At 38.7% G+C, this 14,279-nt stretch overlaps 1 protein-coding gene across 3 annotated transcripts in view; it reads left to right on the forward strand.

Moving 5' to 3' along the window:
* The window catches only part of BCAT1 (branched chain amino acid transaminase 1), a 68,673-nt gene that overhangs the window by 1,594 nt on the left and 52,800 nt on the right, over nt 1-14,279 (forward strand). The window contains exon 1 of one of the 3 annotated variants that reach the window (XM_087765418.1): nt 8,830-8,858. The exons of the other annotated variants lie outside the window; for them this stretch is intronic. Within the exon in view, the coding sequence (XP_087621544.1) occupies nt 8,856-8,858 (3 nt within the window). The 5' untranslated portion in view covers nt 8,830-8,855. Of the gene's footprint in view, nt 1-8,829; nt 8,859-14,279 lie in introns of those variants that run through there. 3 annotated transcript variants of the gene reach the window in all.

A 14,279-nucleotide genomic window follows, 5' to 3' on the forward strand; every position in this document is an offset into this window, starting at 1 on the left:
TCTCTGCCACTCATGACAAGTGTTACTCTCATCCCATCCTAGGTCTCATCAACATTTCTCTCTCCTGGGTGGGTCTGGCAGTGGTGCAGCTGCTACTGATGATGGCAGGCACCCATTCTAGATGGGTGAGTGCTCTGGAGGAGCCTCAGGAGGCTCTGATTAGTCCCATTTGCACTTTCTGCAACCTGAGAGTGGCAGACCAGCCATGGCAGAAAACTGATCTGAAACTGCTCAGGGAAAATACCCAAGCAGCTGCCCCCAGCCAGAATGCTTAGGGACAGAATGCAAGCACCTCAAGGAGTGAGACAGTCTCATGTTTTATATCACTTTTGATGTACCTGTTGCATGTCTAGGAAAGAGGGCATGACCCTAGTCTCCGGGGTGTTATCCAGCACCTGGCAGTAATGCTCTGGCACACCCATGCAAAAAACAAGTAGCCAGCAAGCCATGGACTTACCTGCCTGTTTGCTCAAAGCTGTGCTGACATCTCATTGGGTTGTTCTCACCTGCACAAAACCCAACTTTGCTTTGTGTTTTTACTGTAGAAAAGAGCACGAAGAAGTAGCTGCAGCGGTAAAAGTACTCTCTTGTCACTTGTGAGTGGTGTAGCCTTGGGCAAGTCAGTTCTGTCTGAGCCCTTTACCCTTTATTTGTCTCATCTGTTCAGACTGTAAGCTCTTCAGGGTTATGGCTGTCACTGTGTATTTGTAGAGCATGTATCAAAGGTGCAGAAAACTACCATTTGATTATCACGATACTTAAGCAAAACCCAATAAATTTATAAAGGTATCAGTAAGCAACAGCATTATTACAGTTCCTTATCCCTTCATCTCCCCCTTCATCATTTCCTGCTTTTAGTCACAACCCTCCCTTTCTCCTTGAACCATTTCCAGCCCAACCTCAACACTCTCTTTCTGGCCTGTTTAAAGGAATGTTATGTATAAAAAATGAATTATGCCTCTGGTTTCTGCAGCCCTGCCTTGTCCACCCATTGCACTGATTGTTGCTGACAGGCCTAGAACTCCTAGCATTGTGTGATCCAGTGGATATTCTGATTTTTCACAGGGAAACTAAGTATTGAAATCTGCTGCAAAGTCATAGGTAAAAAAGAAGATTGCAAAATCATTAGGTAGCTTTAACACAGTTGATATCTTGCTAAATCAGTCCATAAGCCATATTCTTGGTTTAATTTGATAGATGAAATTAATTCAAATGGAATTCACTAGCGATGAATTTATCCCTGGGAGGGCAATGTTAGGAAAGGAGGTAAATCAGCTCATTAATTGTGTAAGCATTCAGTTACTCTGAATTTGTTCAGCCATTTTAAAACAATTTATTTGGTGTGGGCATGCTAAAGAATCAGAACAGACATTATTTTCATTACTTCCTTATGTTATGCTGTTTTCTTAAATTAATAATCATAGCTGAATGTATAGCGAACTGCAGACTATCAGTAGGTTTGAAGGCAGGACCTTCAGTGTTAGAATGAAGGAGCTAAGGGGTAAATTCTGTTTGGAAAATTTGCACAATTAGCCTTCTTAGGCCACGCACGTGAGGACTGGCATCTTCATGCCACTACAGTGACTTATTATGTACTCTACAGTGCTAGATAAGCTCATCAGAGACTTCTATGAGCTCAAGCCACTCAATACTGATTGTGGCTTTTGCAATGGCAAAGGCTTTTGTAATGTGGAGATTAAATGCACAACCTTCATCTTGAATGTCTGAATTTCGGTGATACTTGGACATAAATCAAAGTAGTATGTGACCCTAATTTGTTACTCATAGTCACTTACATGCTTGCAACTTGATACCTCCAATTCTTACGTAGGATGAAGTGAATGGGTGGTCTCATTTACCTTGGAAACAATTTCATTACTTTATGACTTTATACATTAAAGGGACAGGTAATATTACCTCATAAAATAGAGCACCTGTTGTAGAAGGGCAATTTAGCAAATATTACCATTTGCTACTGCAGATGAAAATGCAGTGTTATGCTTATGGAAAGGCCTAATGTTGCCCTTTGGTGTGTGTATCAAATGATCCGAAAGAGTTAACATGAACTAAATAATGGAAACTATTTTTAAAATGATCAAGAAGTTTTACCCATCTGTCTTTTGTGCATCTTGGCCCATAGTTTATTACTGTTTTTACAAACTAATGTCATAATAACCTTCCAACAGAGTTATTCATTTACTTTTTTCCCTTGAGGTCTGCAGTTTGTTCCAAGTTTTATTTTAGAGTATACCTGATGCATTAATGAAGCGCAGCATATGACTTCTCAGTAGGTACACAGCTATTGCTAATTCAGGTTGCCTGTTAGAGCATTTCACACAATATTTGATAAAAACACTCTTAGTAAGCATAGAAAATATATTGTTTTTCCTGGTATATGAATAGGGTTTAATTCCACAAGGTTCTGATTGTATTAATTTCCAGCAGCCACACAAGTCATGTACACTTATTTAATTTTCTTTAGACTGTTGTCTTAGGGGTCGTCACTTCTGTAATAAATGCTTGAATTTGCATTACCCTTGCTTAGAATGAACTTTTTTTAAACTTTGACACTGAGAGTCTGAGGAAACTGGGAAGTCTGGAGAAGAGGAGGCTTTGGGGTGACGTAATAGCAGTCTTCCAAAATCTAGAGGAAAATCAAGGCGATGGGGCCAGGCTCAGCAATGATGTATGGTAGAAGGACAAGAGACAATGGCATAAATTGAAACGAAAGAGGTTCAGACTGGATATAAGGAAAAAATTCTCCCCACAAGGACAGTCAGGCAGTGGAACAGGTTGCCAAGAGAGGCTGTGCAGTCTCCATCCTTGGGAGCTCTGAAGACCCAACTGGACCCAACCCAAACCTTGAGAAACCTGGTCTGAGCTCAGAGCTGACCCTGCTTTGAGCAGGAGGTCTGACTATTACCTCCTGAGGCCCCTTCCAGCCTGGATTTTTCTATGGTCCTGGGAAAAACCTTATGAACTAAGATGATTTTTTTTTTTTTTTTTTTAACCCAGTCTTAGTCTTTGACACAGTAGTGTGGATCAGTGCATGTTTGTCCAGAGGTCTGCTTGCTAAGCTTTTAACAGTGCAAAGATGGTCTTTAAAGTCACCAATATAGGCAGATTTCTTTGCAGAAGGTAATTTCTTTAACATGTCAGTATAGTAGTAATATTTTGTTCTTCTCTATTATCTTGAGGAACTCCAGGTGCTTGACAGAAGAGGTTGAACAGTAATGGTGCAAGTCTCTTCACAAGAATGGTACTTTATTTGGACCCTTTGGAGTTTGTTTGCTGGAGATTTTTAGTTGCTTTGTTTTGTTTTGTTTTCCCTCAGGAGCCTCATTGCTTTAATTACCTTATTAGGATCCATGGTAAGGTTTATCAATACCCCATCAGCGTGCCCCTGCTGAGCCAGGAAAGAGGATTGTACCTCCTTCCTACACTCTCAACGCCTTCACTCTAAGCACTGTACTTGCTTTCCCCATCCACATCAGAGAGCCAAGCTACTACTTTTTCTCATAATCAGAATACATCCTGGTTTTGCTAGACTTTTTTTTTTTTTTTTCTTACCATGTATTTTAAGACATTCCTTAAACAAGGATCATTGTACCACTAGGCACTGGCCATGGGAAGGGAAGAGGTATGTCAAAAATCCTAGGGAAGTTACTAATGTTAAGGGGATATCTCAGGGATTTAAACATCTTTTTCTTAAGATTGGGGCTTTTACAATACTGCTGGCTTTTTAAAAATAACAGCTTCTTGTTGGTTTTGAAATTAATGCACAAGGTCTTCTTTTTACTTCTTTCCAATGCAACTGACTGCAAGTAAAGTTCAATGCACTGTTAGAATTCTTGCAACTTTTGAAAAGGTTCTGTCTAGTAGTTTTCACTTCTGTAATATTTGATGCTAAATTTTCTAAATTATGTAATTTTTCCTTTGATATGTGGAAAATAAAATACTGGTAAAAATATATGAAGTACTGAAAAAAAGCAGAACTTTATTTGATTTTCTGGAATGTGAACTTTAAATTACTATATCTTAAATATAATATATGAATATACCATACAAAACTGCATATTCTACTGTTACAAAAAACTATTAATTCACAAGATTTTATACAACTGTATATCATCATGCAATTCATTAAAATCACATAAAGTCCACTCAAAATCAGCAGTAATAGTATAATTTCTGTTGATGCATGGAGCTTCTCACCATTCAGTAAAATAAAGGAAAATCTTAATCAAAACACTATGGGGAAGAAAACTTTATAGCAAATTTTAATACTTGAAGCATCCTCAACATATTTAGCAGGCTAGTTGTTAAGTAAGTTTATTACCAGATGTATGATGCAGGTTCTATTTCCCTGATTTTAAAGTTTGAGGAAACAGGTGGAGAGGTTAAGTTTTTGATCCTGGACAAATAAAAGCATAAGTTATTTTTTAGTAGGATTTATAGTTTTATAACATTCGGAAGTACCACAATAATTTTTGAGAACAGAACATCAAGATTTATTAAGATCATCAAATTATCAAGGCCACAGTCAGTGCTAGTGTGCACGCAGAAAAAAAAAATCATATTGTATTCACATGCTTGTATGAGGCATTTATCCATCATGAGTATATCGCTTGTTTTTTAAGCACGTATGATGGTTAGATATGCTGTAACCTATTTCTATGCGCATGGGAACTAAATTGCAGACTCTGCCTTCAACAGGATTAACTGTCTGTAGAAACAGAAGTGCAGTTTGCAGGACAAATGAAACAAAGTTTCCCATGCCAGGAAGTGTTTTGTTTCTATAACCATAAAGCAAGTCCATTGGGTTCTTTGACTATTTGGTTCAGTTCAGTTTTTCTTCTTTGTATATCCTTCTAACACAGCTGTGCTTTTTTCTAAATCTAACCCTGTGCTGTGGCCCAGGCTATGGCCCAGGCTTCGTCCTCAGTATTAGACAGTGCTTTACAGAATACAAAGACAAGTTCTGCAGTCAATGCTTTTTTATATTGACAAGCATCTGTACCAATAGAATAGCTTCATTTTTTAATATTATCCTTTGCCTTTCAACACCTTTTCAGAGATGATTTTTGGCATTTACAGATTGATTCTCTTCTTGACACTTGGAGATAGAAGTTCAGTAACATCAGCATTCCTTTCTGGTTGTCCATTGAGCTGCAAATGCTGCATTTACAATTGTTTCCTTTTGGACCATCTATTAAGTGGTTTTGCTGTGGCCAGCAATGTTTTAGTCATGTCAATTAGGCAAAATATTTATTGCGACATACATATAAAATTAATGTTCTGTCCTGCCATTTCCAGGTGAACTGGATTTCAACAGTGGACAAATCAGATCCAATTCTGAACTGTTTTAAGATGCTTAAGATTAGCTTCATAAATTCTGAAATGACAGAGACTTTCTAGTCAAGAGCATTGATATTCATGTGGGTTGAGGCTGGGCAAAACCCTTGGTTCATGGAAGTGTTATAAATAAGTCATTTGCCAATTCAGATTTATTGAGCTGAGCAGGGCTGGTTGATCATTGATACAGATGTTGAACTAACTGTAAGAGGACAATCCTACATCACTTGTCATAGACCTGTTTATTATCTTCATTACTAGTGCCATTTCTTAGTATTTCAAAGTTATCATTTTTCTAATAAAGACCGTGTCACTATTGATGTGTGGTGACCTTCTACCATGCTATAATTTTGGCAAAGGGCCTCTGCTTTGCGTGCTTAATGTGTGCCTAATGCTGACACCTCTACAAATACCTCATCTGTGACCATACTTTTTCAAGGCCACTTTTAATGTGCCGAGTGATATTTTGCTCTCACATTCCCTGGGCAGTATCCAGTTTGCTCTGGGCATTGTCAACAAATGATGGGGGATTTCAGATTAAGGTACTCATGGGGTACTTAGAAAGGACACAAAGGGTGACTTTAATGGAACTCCAAAATTTTGGAGCATTATAATGTGTGATTTTTCCCTGTCTTAGTGTTGTTACACAGTTGAATATATACTAAGTCAGTGGAGTATCTGGCTTTGTCACTAACTTAAAATATTTTACCTCTTTCGAGCAGACATCCTCAAGAAAAGCAACTTCTTGTGGCTGTTATCTTGGTGTTTTTCCACATTCAAGGAAGTAATGTGTGACACTGTACAGCGACGCTTTAGTTGTGCTCTGCTTTTCTTGGCTTGTTAGTAAGCTTCCATGGGATTATTCACATTTGCTGGTGTGGTGGATTATGCTTTCGTTGCACCCACTGAAACTCATAAAGACTGTAAAGCAAGAGAAGTTCCTAGCATATTCTGAGCTGGATGTCTATCGGGCAAATATGTTCCCTCTCTGTAGTTTGTTGTTAATTTGAACAAGAACACAAACATCATTGTAGGTGCTGTCCTCAAACAGGTTCCAAGGTTATTCCCTGTGAGTTAGCTCTGTTCTTAGTGCCCTTTACATCACGAGGAAAGCTTCAACTTTCTTTCTGCTTTGTTGAGTTGTGTCCAGTTAAATCAAATTAAAGCAGTGTTTGAACACACAGAAGAAGACACATCACAAGGATATAACCCAGGCTTTGGTAAAAGCCAGGGAGAGATCTCCCATTACTTCAAGCCAATTATGTCAGGCTTAAAACCCACTGGAGCTAGTATAGGCAGGTCTTCTGCAGCCGTCACCTGTGTGCTGTCATGCAAGAAGCTTGCACAGGGCATAGCTGTGAGTAGAGTGCACAGCCAAAACCACATCAATCATTTACACTTGTTCTTCTTCCTTGAGAAGACTGTAATGGATCTGATGGGTATGTCTCTGTAAGGAAGAGGAGCTATAGATTTAGTTCCTGGGGAGCTGTGCACGTCCTATTCTGGCACCTGTCCACCTCCCAGTGAATTCTCTGAAGCAACTGCCAACCAGTGTGAGGTATGCCGACAGAGCAATCTGCGCCTGAATTTCCTGTCTGTAGAAGAGACAGATACTTCTACCTTCCTGCACTTAGGTGTTGTGACTGTAGAGCCAGTATTAATTTTTAAGGCCTCCAGGTATTACAGTGAGAAGATTCATTTAAAGCTTATAAACAACGAAGGTCTCAGTTCTTTATCTGGGACAAACAGTAAAATAACTGCAGGCATGATACAGACCAGCCCACCATGAGAATTCAAGAGAAAGCACAGTATTTGCAACACCTCTAGACAAAGCTTGCTGTCTTTCTGAGTTTTTCTTTCTACCCTGGCTTGCATCACCCATTTTAAGAGACCTACTAGAACACTCAATCCACTGTAAGGCTTGAAAACTCAAGTCTGGGTCCTTCTGCAGCATTGTGGTCAAATGTCCAGGCAGAACACGTATCTAGGTGTATACAGTTCTGCCTGCAAGCAAAAAACCAGGGTCTGTGCTCAGCCATTTGAAAAGACCAACGTAATAGATAAGCACGTTTATAAGGAGTACTCCTCTGATTAGCCGAGCAGAGTGTACCTGAAGTATTGAGCCCATTCAGATCCCCAGGTCAGATACCTGCTGCCATGCTTTATCAACTTCATCTGTTGGACTCTTAACAGCTAAACAAACTGCTTGGGAAGCAGGGAACAGGCAATAACTGCACTAACAGCCTAACGCAATACAGAAAGTCATGCTTTTGCACCAGTGGCATTTGATACTCAGTGATGAATTAAATAGGCCATGCAAAGATATCAGGGCTAGATGTGATATCAAGCCGCCATATGTCTGCCCTTTACAGACCAGCAACCAGATGCACAGTTGCATAATGTTTTATTGTACTTAAGTGTTACTTGAGAGCCAGCTGTATAAGTTAGTTTTATTATCTCTAGTGGGACTGTATATAGGACTTGTGGTGAAAAAAGTAACTCCTTTCTCCTCCAAAGGATTTTTTTCCCCCAGAGCTTTTGTTTTCAGTGTGTGATTCATCATTGCTCAGCGTCTTATGTAAACCTTTATTCCAGTGCAAAATGGACTTAAATGGGACACGGTCTGAGCACTCTGAGAATAGCTACAAATGAGCCCTTATACAGGCCAGTGATTCAGGCCTGACCCTGTGTTTCTTCTGGTTCCACTGTAGTTATGAGGGAGCTTGCAAACAGGAGTGTGTCCTTAAATACAGGTTGTTGTCTGCTAGCTCTTTTCTTTAAGCATGTCAGTTCTCATTTTGGAATCCATCACTGTCTCTGCTGTGGTTTGTTTTGTTTTTTTTTTTCCCTAGGAGTCTACAATGATTTATTTGCAAACTGCAGAAGCTTTGGTCTCCCACACTAAATTGTCTGCTTCCAGTTCTAAAGCCTCAGTAACTCTTCAGACAATGATTTTATTTGTTTCTGCTGTGTATGCATTCATGTTATTCACATTATCATTTGGTAATTGCATCAAGCCACTTGCCTTGGTCATCAGCTGCAGTTTCCACCATCAGGGAATTTCAGAAATAAATTGTAAACTATATTTTATGCATCTTTAAATCAGATTTGTACCTTACCTGTACAGCTGCCTCAGGATAGAAGATGTAGCCAGTATAACTGAATCCCTGAGGAAAATAAGCAGAATAATTTTTATTGTGCTTAGGCTCATCGTTGCTGGTATAACAGTGCAGTTAAAAATGCATCCCATAGCTCTGGTTAACTTTACTGTAAAATCTTAAAATGCTAATTTAGTACCTGGCATCATAGAACACATGAATTCATAAGCAAAGGGAAATGTTAGAGGAAACTTAATGAACACAAGCTTCCTTGTGGTTGACAGCAAAGCCTTTTTACAGTGGTAGGGGAAAGTATGTAATAGCATTTATACCCTTTCTTGTTGCCAGTTTGATGTAAAAGATCTCACATCAAGGAGAACTGGGCCGAAACACAATAAAACCATGGTGAGTTTCAGAATTTTTATTTATTTTGTTTGAGCAATAACCATATCACATAGCCATGAGACACTACCCAGTTAGAAAACAGGCGGATGAATTTATAGGTCAACTAGATCCAGCTGGTTGCTTTAAGATGTTTTTTCTTTATGCCATTCTAGCAAACAATGCACTTGTTAAAAACCTAATTAATGCTAGAGCGGACAAACAAACCAACAAAAGAGGCACTTAGAGGCACTGTTCATAGGAGTTAGAGATGGAAGAGCTCCATTAGGTCATCTGCTTATTCCCCTAATAGTACGAGGCTGTTTTCCTCGATCAGAAGGGGAGAGTCAGTGACCTGAGCAAGAGGGTAAAGACAGAGGAAATGGCACTGGGGAGTGACAGAGCAATAAGAGGGTCATAGGAAGGAAAACAAACAAGAACAGCATGAGCAGTGGGCTTAGAAATCAAGGTTAAAGCACATTGCATCTGGAGGTAATTCGCAAAGAGGATTTCTTTGGAGTACTTGCCTATTTCTGTAAAGAAAATAGGAAGGGAGATTGTATGGTTGTGCAGGAAATGTACTAAGACAGAACTAACTATTGAATAAAGGGACACCATGCAGAGATGTACAGCTGCTTTATGTCCTGGATGGGGCTCATGATAGGTTTTCAATATTTTTCAATTGGGAAGTATCACACTTTAGACTCCATGTTGTATGAGTGTAATTCACAGCTCATGTTGTAAATTTTCTGAAGTATCTGGCAAATTAATTTTAGCCTGAAGCTGAATAGATCCTTAGTCAGGTTCTCCTTAGAGCTGTTTACAATGAATTAATCTATTTTCTATTTCTGTTGAACTCTTTTCTTTCCTTTAGCTGCCTTGATAATCCAGTTTGTCAAGCACACATTCTTTTTGGATTTCAGAAGTAGTTACCCTTTACCTTGCCTAGCCTTGCTACCTTTCAGATGAGCTGATACAAGCTTTCTTGTACCACAGGTTAGGCATTACTGAACTCATTCAAATATTAATTTAAGCACTGAGTCAAAAAGTTGGCATTATGTCCTAGAGAGGTTTCTCACCTGAGTGCTGACTGCAATGACTTTACTTTGGCAACATTGTCCTGCATTTATTTAATCTTGTGGAACCAACTTGGTCTGCTTTTAGAGTTTTGATATAGCTATAAATGTTACTAAATATGAATCTTGGATGGACTAGCTGAATATTTCCATTTCTTTATATTCTCTGTTTTAAGGTTTTTCTAATCAATAAGTTGTGCTCATATAATCTGAATTGTCTTTCATTTAAATGTAATAAAAACAGTGATACTTGTTTTAAGAGGAGCATATTTCAGTTTTATTCAAACTACTTAAATTGCTTTAAATTAAACCAAATAAACTGCTCAAGCTAGAAGATAAGTGTCTGTACGGTCTTTTGGACTAATTTAATGATAATCTATTTAAACTCAACCTTACTTTATGCAATGCAGCTTTCTTAGATAAAGAAACTCTTGTATGTTCTAAGCCCTGATGCTTTCACTCTGATGCAAAATTATCATTAAATAATGTGGAAGCTTTCTTTTTCTGCTATGCTAGTTGCCTTGTATTTTTCTTTATTGTGTACTGTTATTACACTGCCTCACTGTTTAACATTAGTGCCAGCTCAAGGTTGAACAAGCAGCCACAGTAAGGTGATAATGCCCAGCTGACAAGGCATCAGGGCAGATATATGTTAGGTAAGAGTAGTCTTAAAAAAATGTATTGGAAGTGCAGAAATCAACACAAATGAGAATTCTTGGTGAGCTAAGTAAAAAGTTAAGCATGGAAACTGCATATGCCAAATCGTCCTTTTCTTTTCCTTTGTGGTTTTTTGTTTTTTTTTTTTTTTAACTCCTCCCCCAGTGCTGATCTGTGCATACACTGAGGTGTGTCATTGAAGCTGCTCTGGGATTTGTGCTGTACATGTTCTTCGAATTCATTATTGAAGACTGGCAAGCCAATACACGGAGAGTGCTCTAACCTATCAAAGATACCTCAAAGATCTCTGTTTGGCTTGATAAGTGGTTAGAAATACATTTTAAGAATTGATTTTATTGCTCCTTCTGTCTTGATTTTGAAAAGGGTAGATTTAAAAGAAGTTGTGTGGATAAGGCATGCCATGCTATCATGTAAATGACCCAACCCAATGAACGTACTTGGTGACACTTGCATGGTACCACATACATATGTGTCTGTTCACGTTCTCATACATACAATATAAAGACAGTATTAAAATATTTTTATATCATGCAACTACTCCCATGACAGCTGGGGTAAACATGTCTGGCTGTTAGATTCCATAAATGAGCTTCCTGAGCTCTGGAAGTCTTTCATAAATGTTGTTAAGTAAATATCTTTTTAGTTGATATTAAAAATAGTATTATACGACTCTGCCCTGCAGCAATATTCAGAATTTCTCTCTCAGTCTGACAGTGGGTTAATTTTTTTTTTTCTAAAGCTATGAACATCATTATGTTTTTTTTTTCTGCAAATTCATCTTTTATGTTGTGTGGCTGCCAAATTGTATTAACATTTCCTAGGGGCAGATGAAAACTGTTTTGAACTCATGGAACTGTTTTATGTGACTGTATCAATACACAGAATATGTGGCAGTTGTGCACGCTGGACTCTATTTTATACCTGGAACAGAAAGGGAACTCTGATTTGTACGGCTTTGAATGCCAAAGTACCTGTCATCACACACCTGATTTGGCTCACCTAGGCAGTACCGTAGTATAAGTTATGTATTGAATTTATTGATCTGCTAGATCCCTGAAATCTGATAAGTATTCTAATTTCATTATCCTTCCAGTGTCAATTAGAGCGTGAAATAGTTCTTAGACTTAGTAGCCAGAAGCAAGCATGGGAAAAAGCAGTAAGACACTGTTTTAACTTCTTCACCAAAAGGGTAGTCAGGCGTTGGAACAGGCTGCCCAGGGAAGTGGTTGAGTCCCCATCCCTGGAGGTATTTAAAAGACAGGTAGACGTGGTGCTCGAGGACATGGTTTAGCGGTGGACTTGGCAGTGTTAGGTTAATGGTTGGACTCGATGATCTTAAGGGTCTTTTCCAACCTTAATGATTCTATGATTCTATGATTCTATGAAATGTCTCAGAAAGGACTTTCTTCATTGAAAACTGTTTTTCATATGACTTCTGACTGAAAGGAAACCCCCACTCTGTCTTTGCTGGGGCCTGATGACTGCTACAAGATAGTCTTGGTTTTAAGTTCCTCTGCACAGCAGGAAATGGGGTTGCCTCAGTAGAAGGAACTATATGCAGCCATAGCTGTGTATCTGTGGCTTATTTGCTTCTTTAGGTTCTTGTCCTCCATGAATAGCCAATGCCTGCCAACAAAGCACTGTCTACCGTTTTTTCATGGGCATAAAACTGGGTTTTCAGATGTTCACTGTCACTGGTAGTACTCTAACCGGGGCACTGGTGCTGTTGATGAAATTCTCACTCAGAGTGGAGACATCAGAGCTGTCTGTGAGCCGACTTGGATAAGCACACGCTGGTGAAACCAAAAAGATAATTAAGGATTTTGTGAAACTGCAGATCTTGAGTTGTTTTGAAAAGTGGCCAAAATGATTTCCTAGCTGAAAGTGTGAACTCTGTAGAAAGTATTTGCAATTTATTTCTTTAGTCCTACCTTCCACTAGGGAAAGTTTTCTGTTCCCCAGTGGTGAGAAGAGTTATCAAACAACAGGGAAAATTAAGTGAGCATAGAACTGATTGATTAAAGAATTAGATTTCTTTGAAAAAGGGTGACAAAGTATATGGCATGTAGAGGTAGCTGAAAACTTTTTTTGAGAACAGGTGCCTTTTTTTATTAAATAATGTCATGCACCATAGGTTAAAGAAGTGCAGTTTGCAGCTTAAGTTTACAGTGATGAAGCTTCTGATAATCTTCAATTCCTATTTCATAACTGAGGATGAGCCTATGGGGTAATGGGGTAGCTAAAACCTAAGAACAGCAGTTTGACAAAGGATCTGGTAGAATTGCAGTTTATAGAACAGATAATCCCAAACAAGAACAAAGACATTGGTGCTTCCACTGGGTCGCAAATGCTACCAAGTGTGAGGGCACAGGAAAAACTAGGGCAGACTCGTGTAGTCTAGGACGTCTAGGGAGTTTAGGGAGGAGATGGGCCTATTTTTGTAGCAGAAGGTTCTTTCAGCTGAAGGACGAGTGATCTGACTGCATAAAAGAGATAGATTCTCTGTTTTGAAGGAGCTGTGAGATGCAGGAGGATACCCTAAAAGATGAGCATAACTAGAGGCATGGCAAAATGGTAATAGTGATGTTGGTGGGTGCTCTTGCAGGTCGATACTTTGGCTACAAGGTCTCATGCCTGTAACAGAATAGCAGTCAGAGAAGGTGTGCCAAAGACAGCAGGGAAAGCTAAGAGGCATTGATTGGAGCATCCTGATGCTAACAGGCGTTGAAAATACATGTGTCTAACACAGTCTGAGGACCAAATGCAGGAGTTGAATGTTCAGGTTTGAGAAAGCTCTAGCAGAAGTGCAGGTGACAACTATTAAGTATAAAATTTCTGAAAGTGCTGGTAAGTGTACACACATAATAGTCCTTCACACGTTGGGAGGAGGCTAACCCCCCTAAGGCCTACCTCTTCTTTATATGAGAGTTAGATTGGAAGTAAGTACTAATGTGAGGGAGTGCTATATCCAACCAAGTATATTGTAATTACTTTTGTAGATAGTAAAGGATTTGTGATGATTATTAAGCATTAAGATCTTCTATAAAAGTAAAGACAGAACTACTTATCACCGGGTCTTTATTTTAGTAGTGTTTCTCAGTGACACAATGACATGTAAAACCCATTTTTTAACAAAATTTAATCTAGTGTAATGCTTTACACTTTTTTCTCATACAGGCTTTACAGTAATGATAAAATCAATGTGAAATTTCAGTAATCTGGAAGGAAAACTGTGAAATACTGTCTTATTTCCAATTTAGATAAAACAGTTACATGTACCATAAAGAAAGTGGTGTTATCTCTACACCACAACGTAGGAAATACTGTCATGCTTGTGTAATTGCATAGCAACTTGATATAGGGTTGAGTGACTTTTGAGGAGACCTTGACCCAGTGGCTCAAATGTATCTTTAGGATAACATGTGTTTTAATGGATGCAGTTTTAAATCTACCATGCTATTAAACACAAAGGGTGAATTTATGCTTGGCATATCTCCCTTGGCAATGTTGGCACTAAATCAGGGAGTAATTTTCCCTGCTGCATTTAACAACACGTTTCAGATTTAAAAGCCATGGAGTCATTAAAATATGACTCCATCAATTAGAAAGTAATTGTGGTATGTCTTTCCAGTGCTGAGGGATTAACTCAATTTAATCTCAGTGAGGTTAACAAAGGCAGTTAGCTACTTGC

The sequence above is a fragment of the Nipponia nippon genome, unplaced genomic scaffold (genome assembly GCF_047370975.1).
Source record: "Nipponia nippon isolate SJK-2023a ecotype South Korea unplaced genomic scaffold, ASM4737097v1 scaffold_3, whole genome shotgun sequence".
Taxonomy (NCBI): domain Eukaryota; kingdom Metazoa; phylum Chordata; class Aves; order Pelecaniformes; family Threskiornithidae; genus Nipponia; species Nipponia nippon.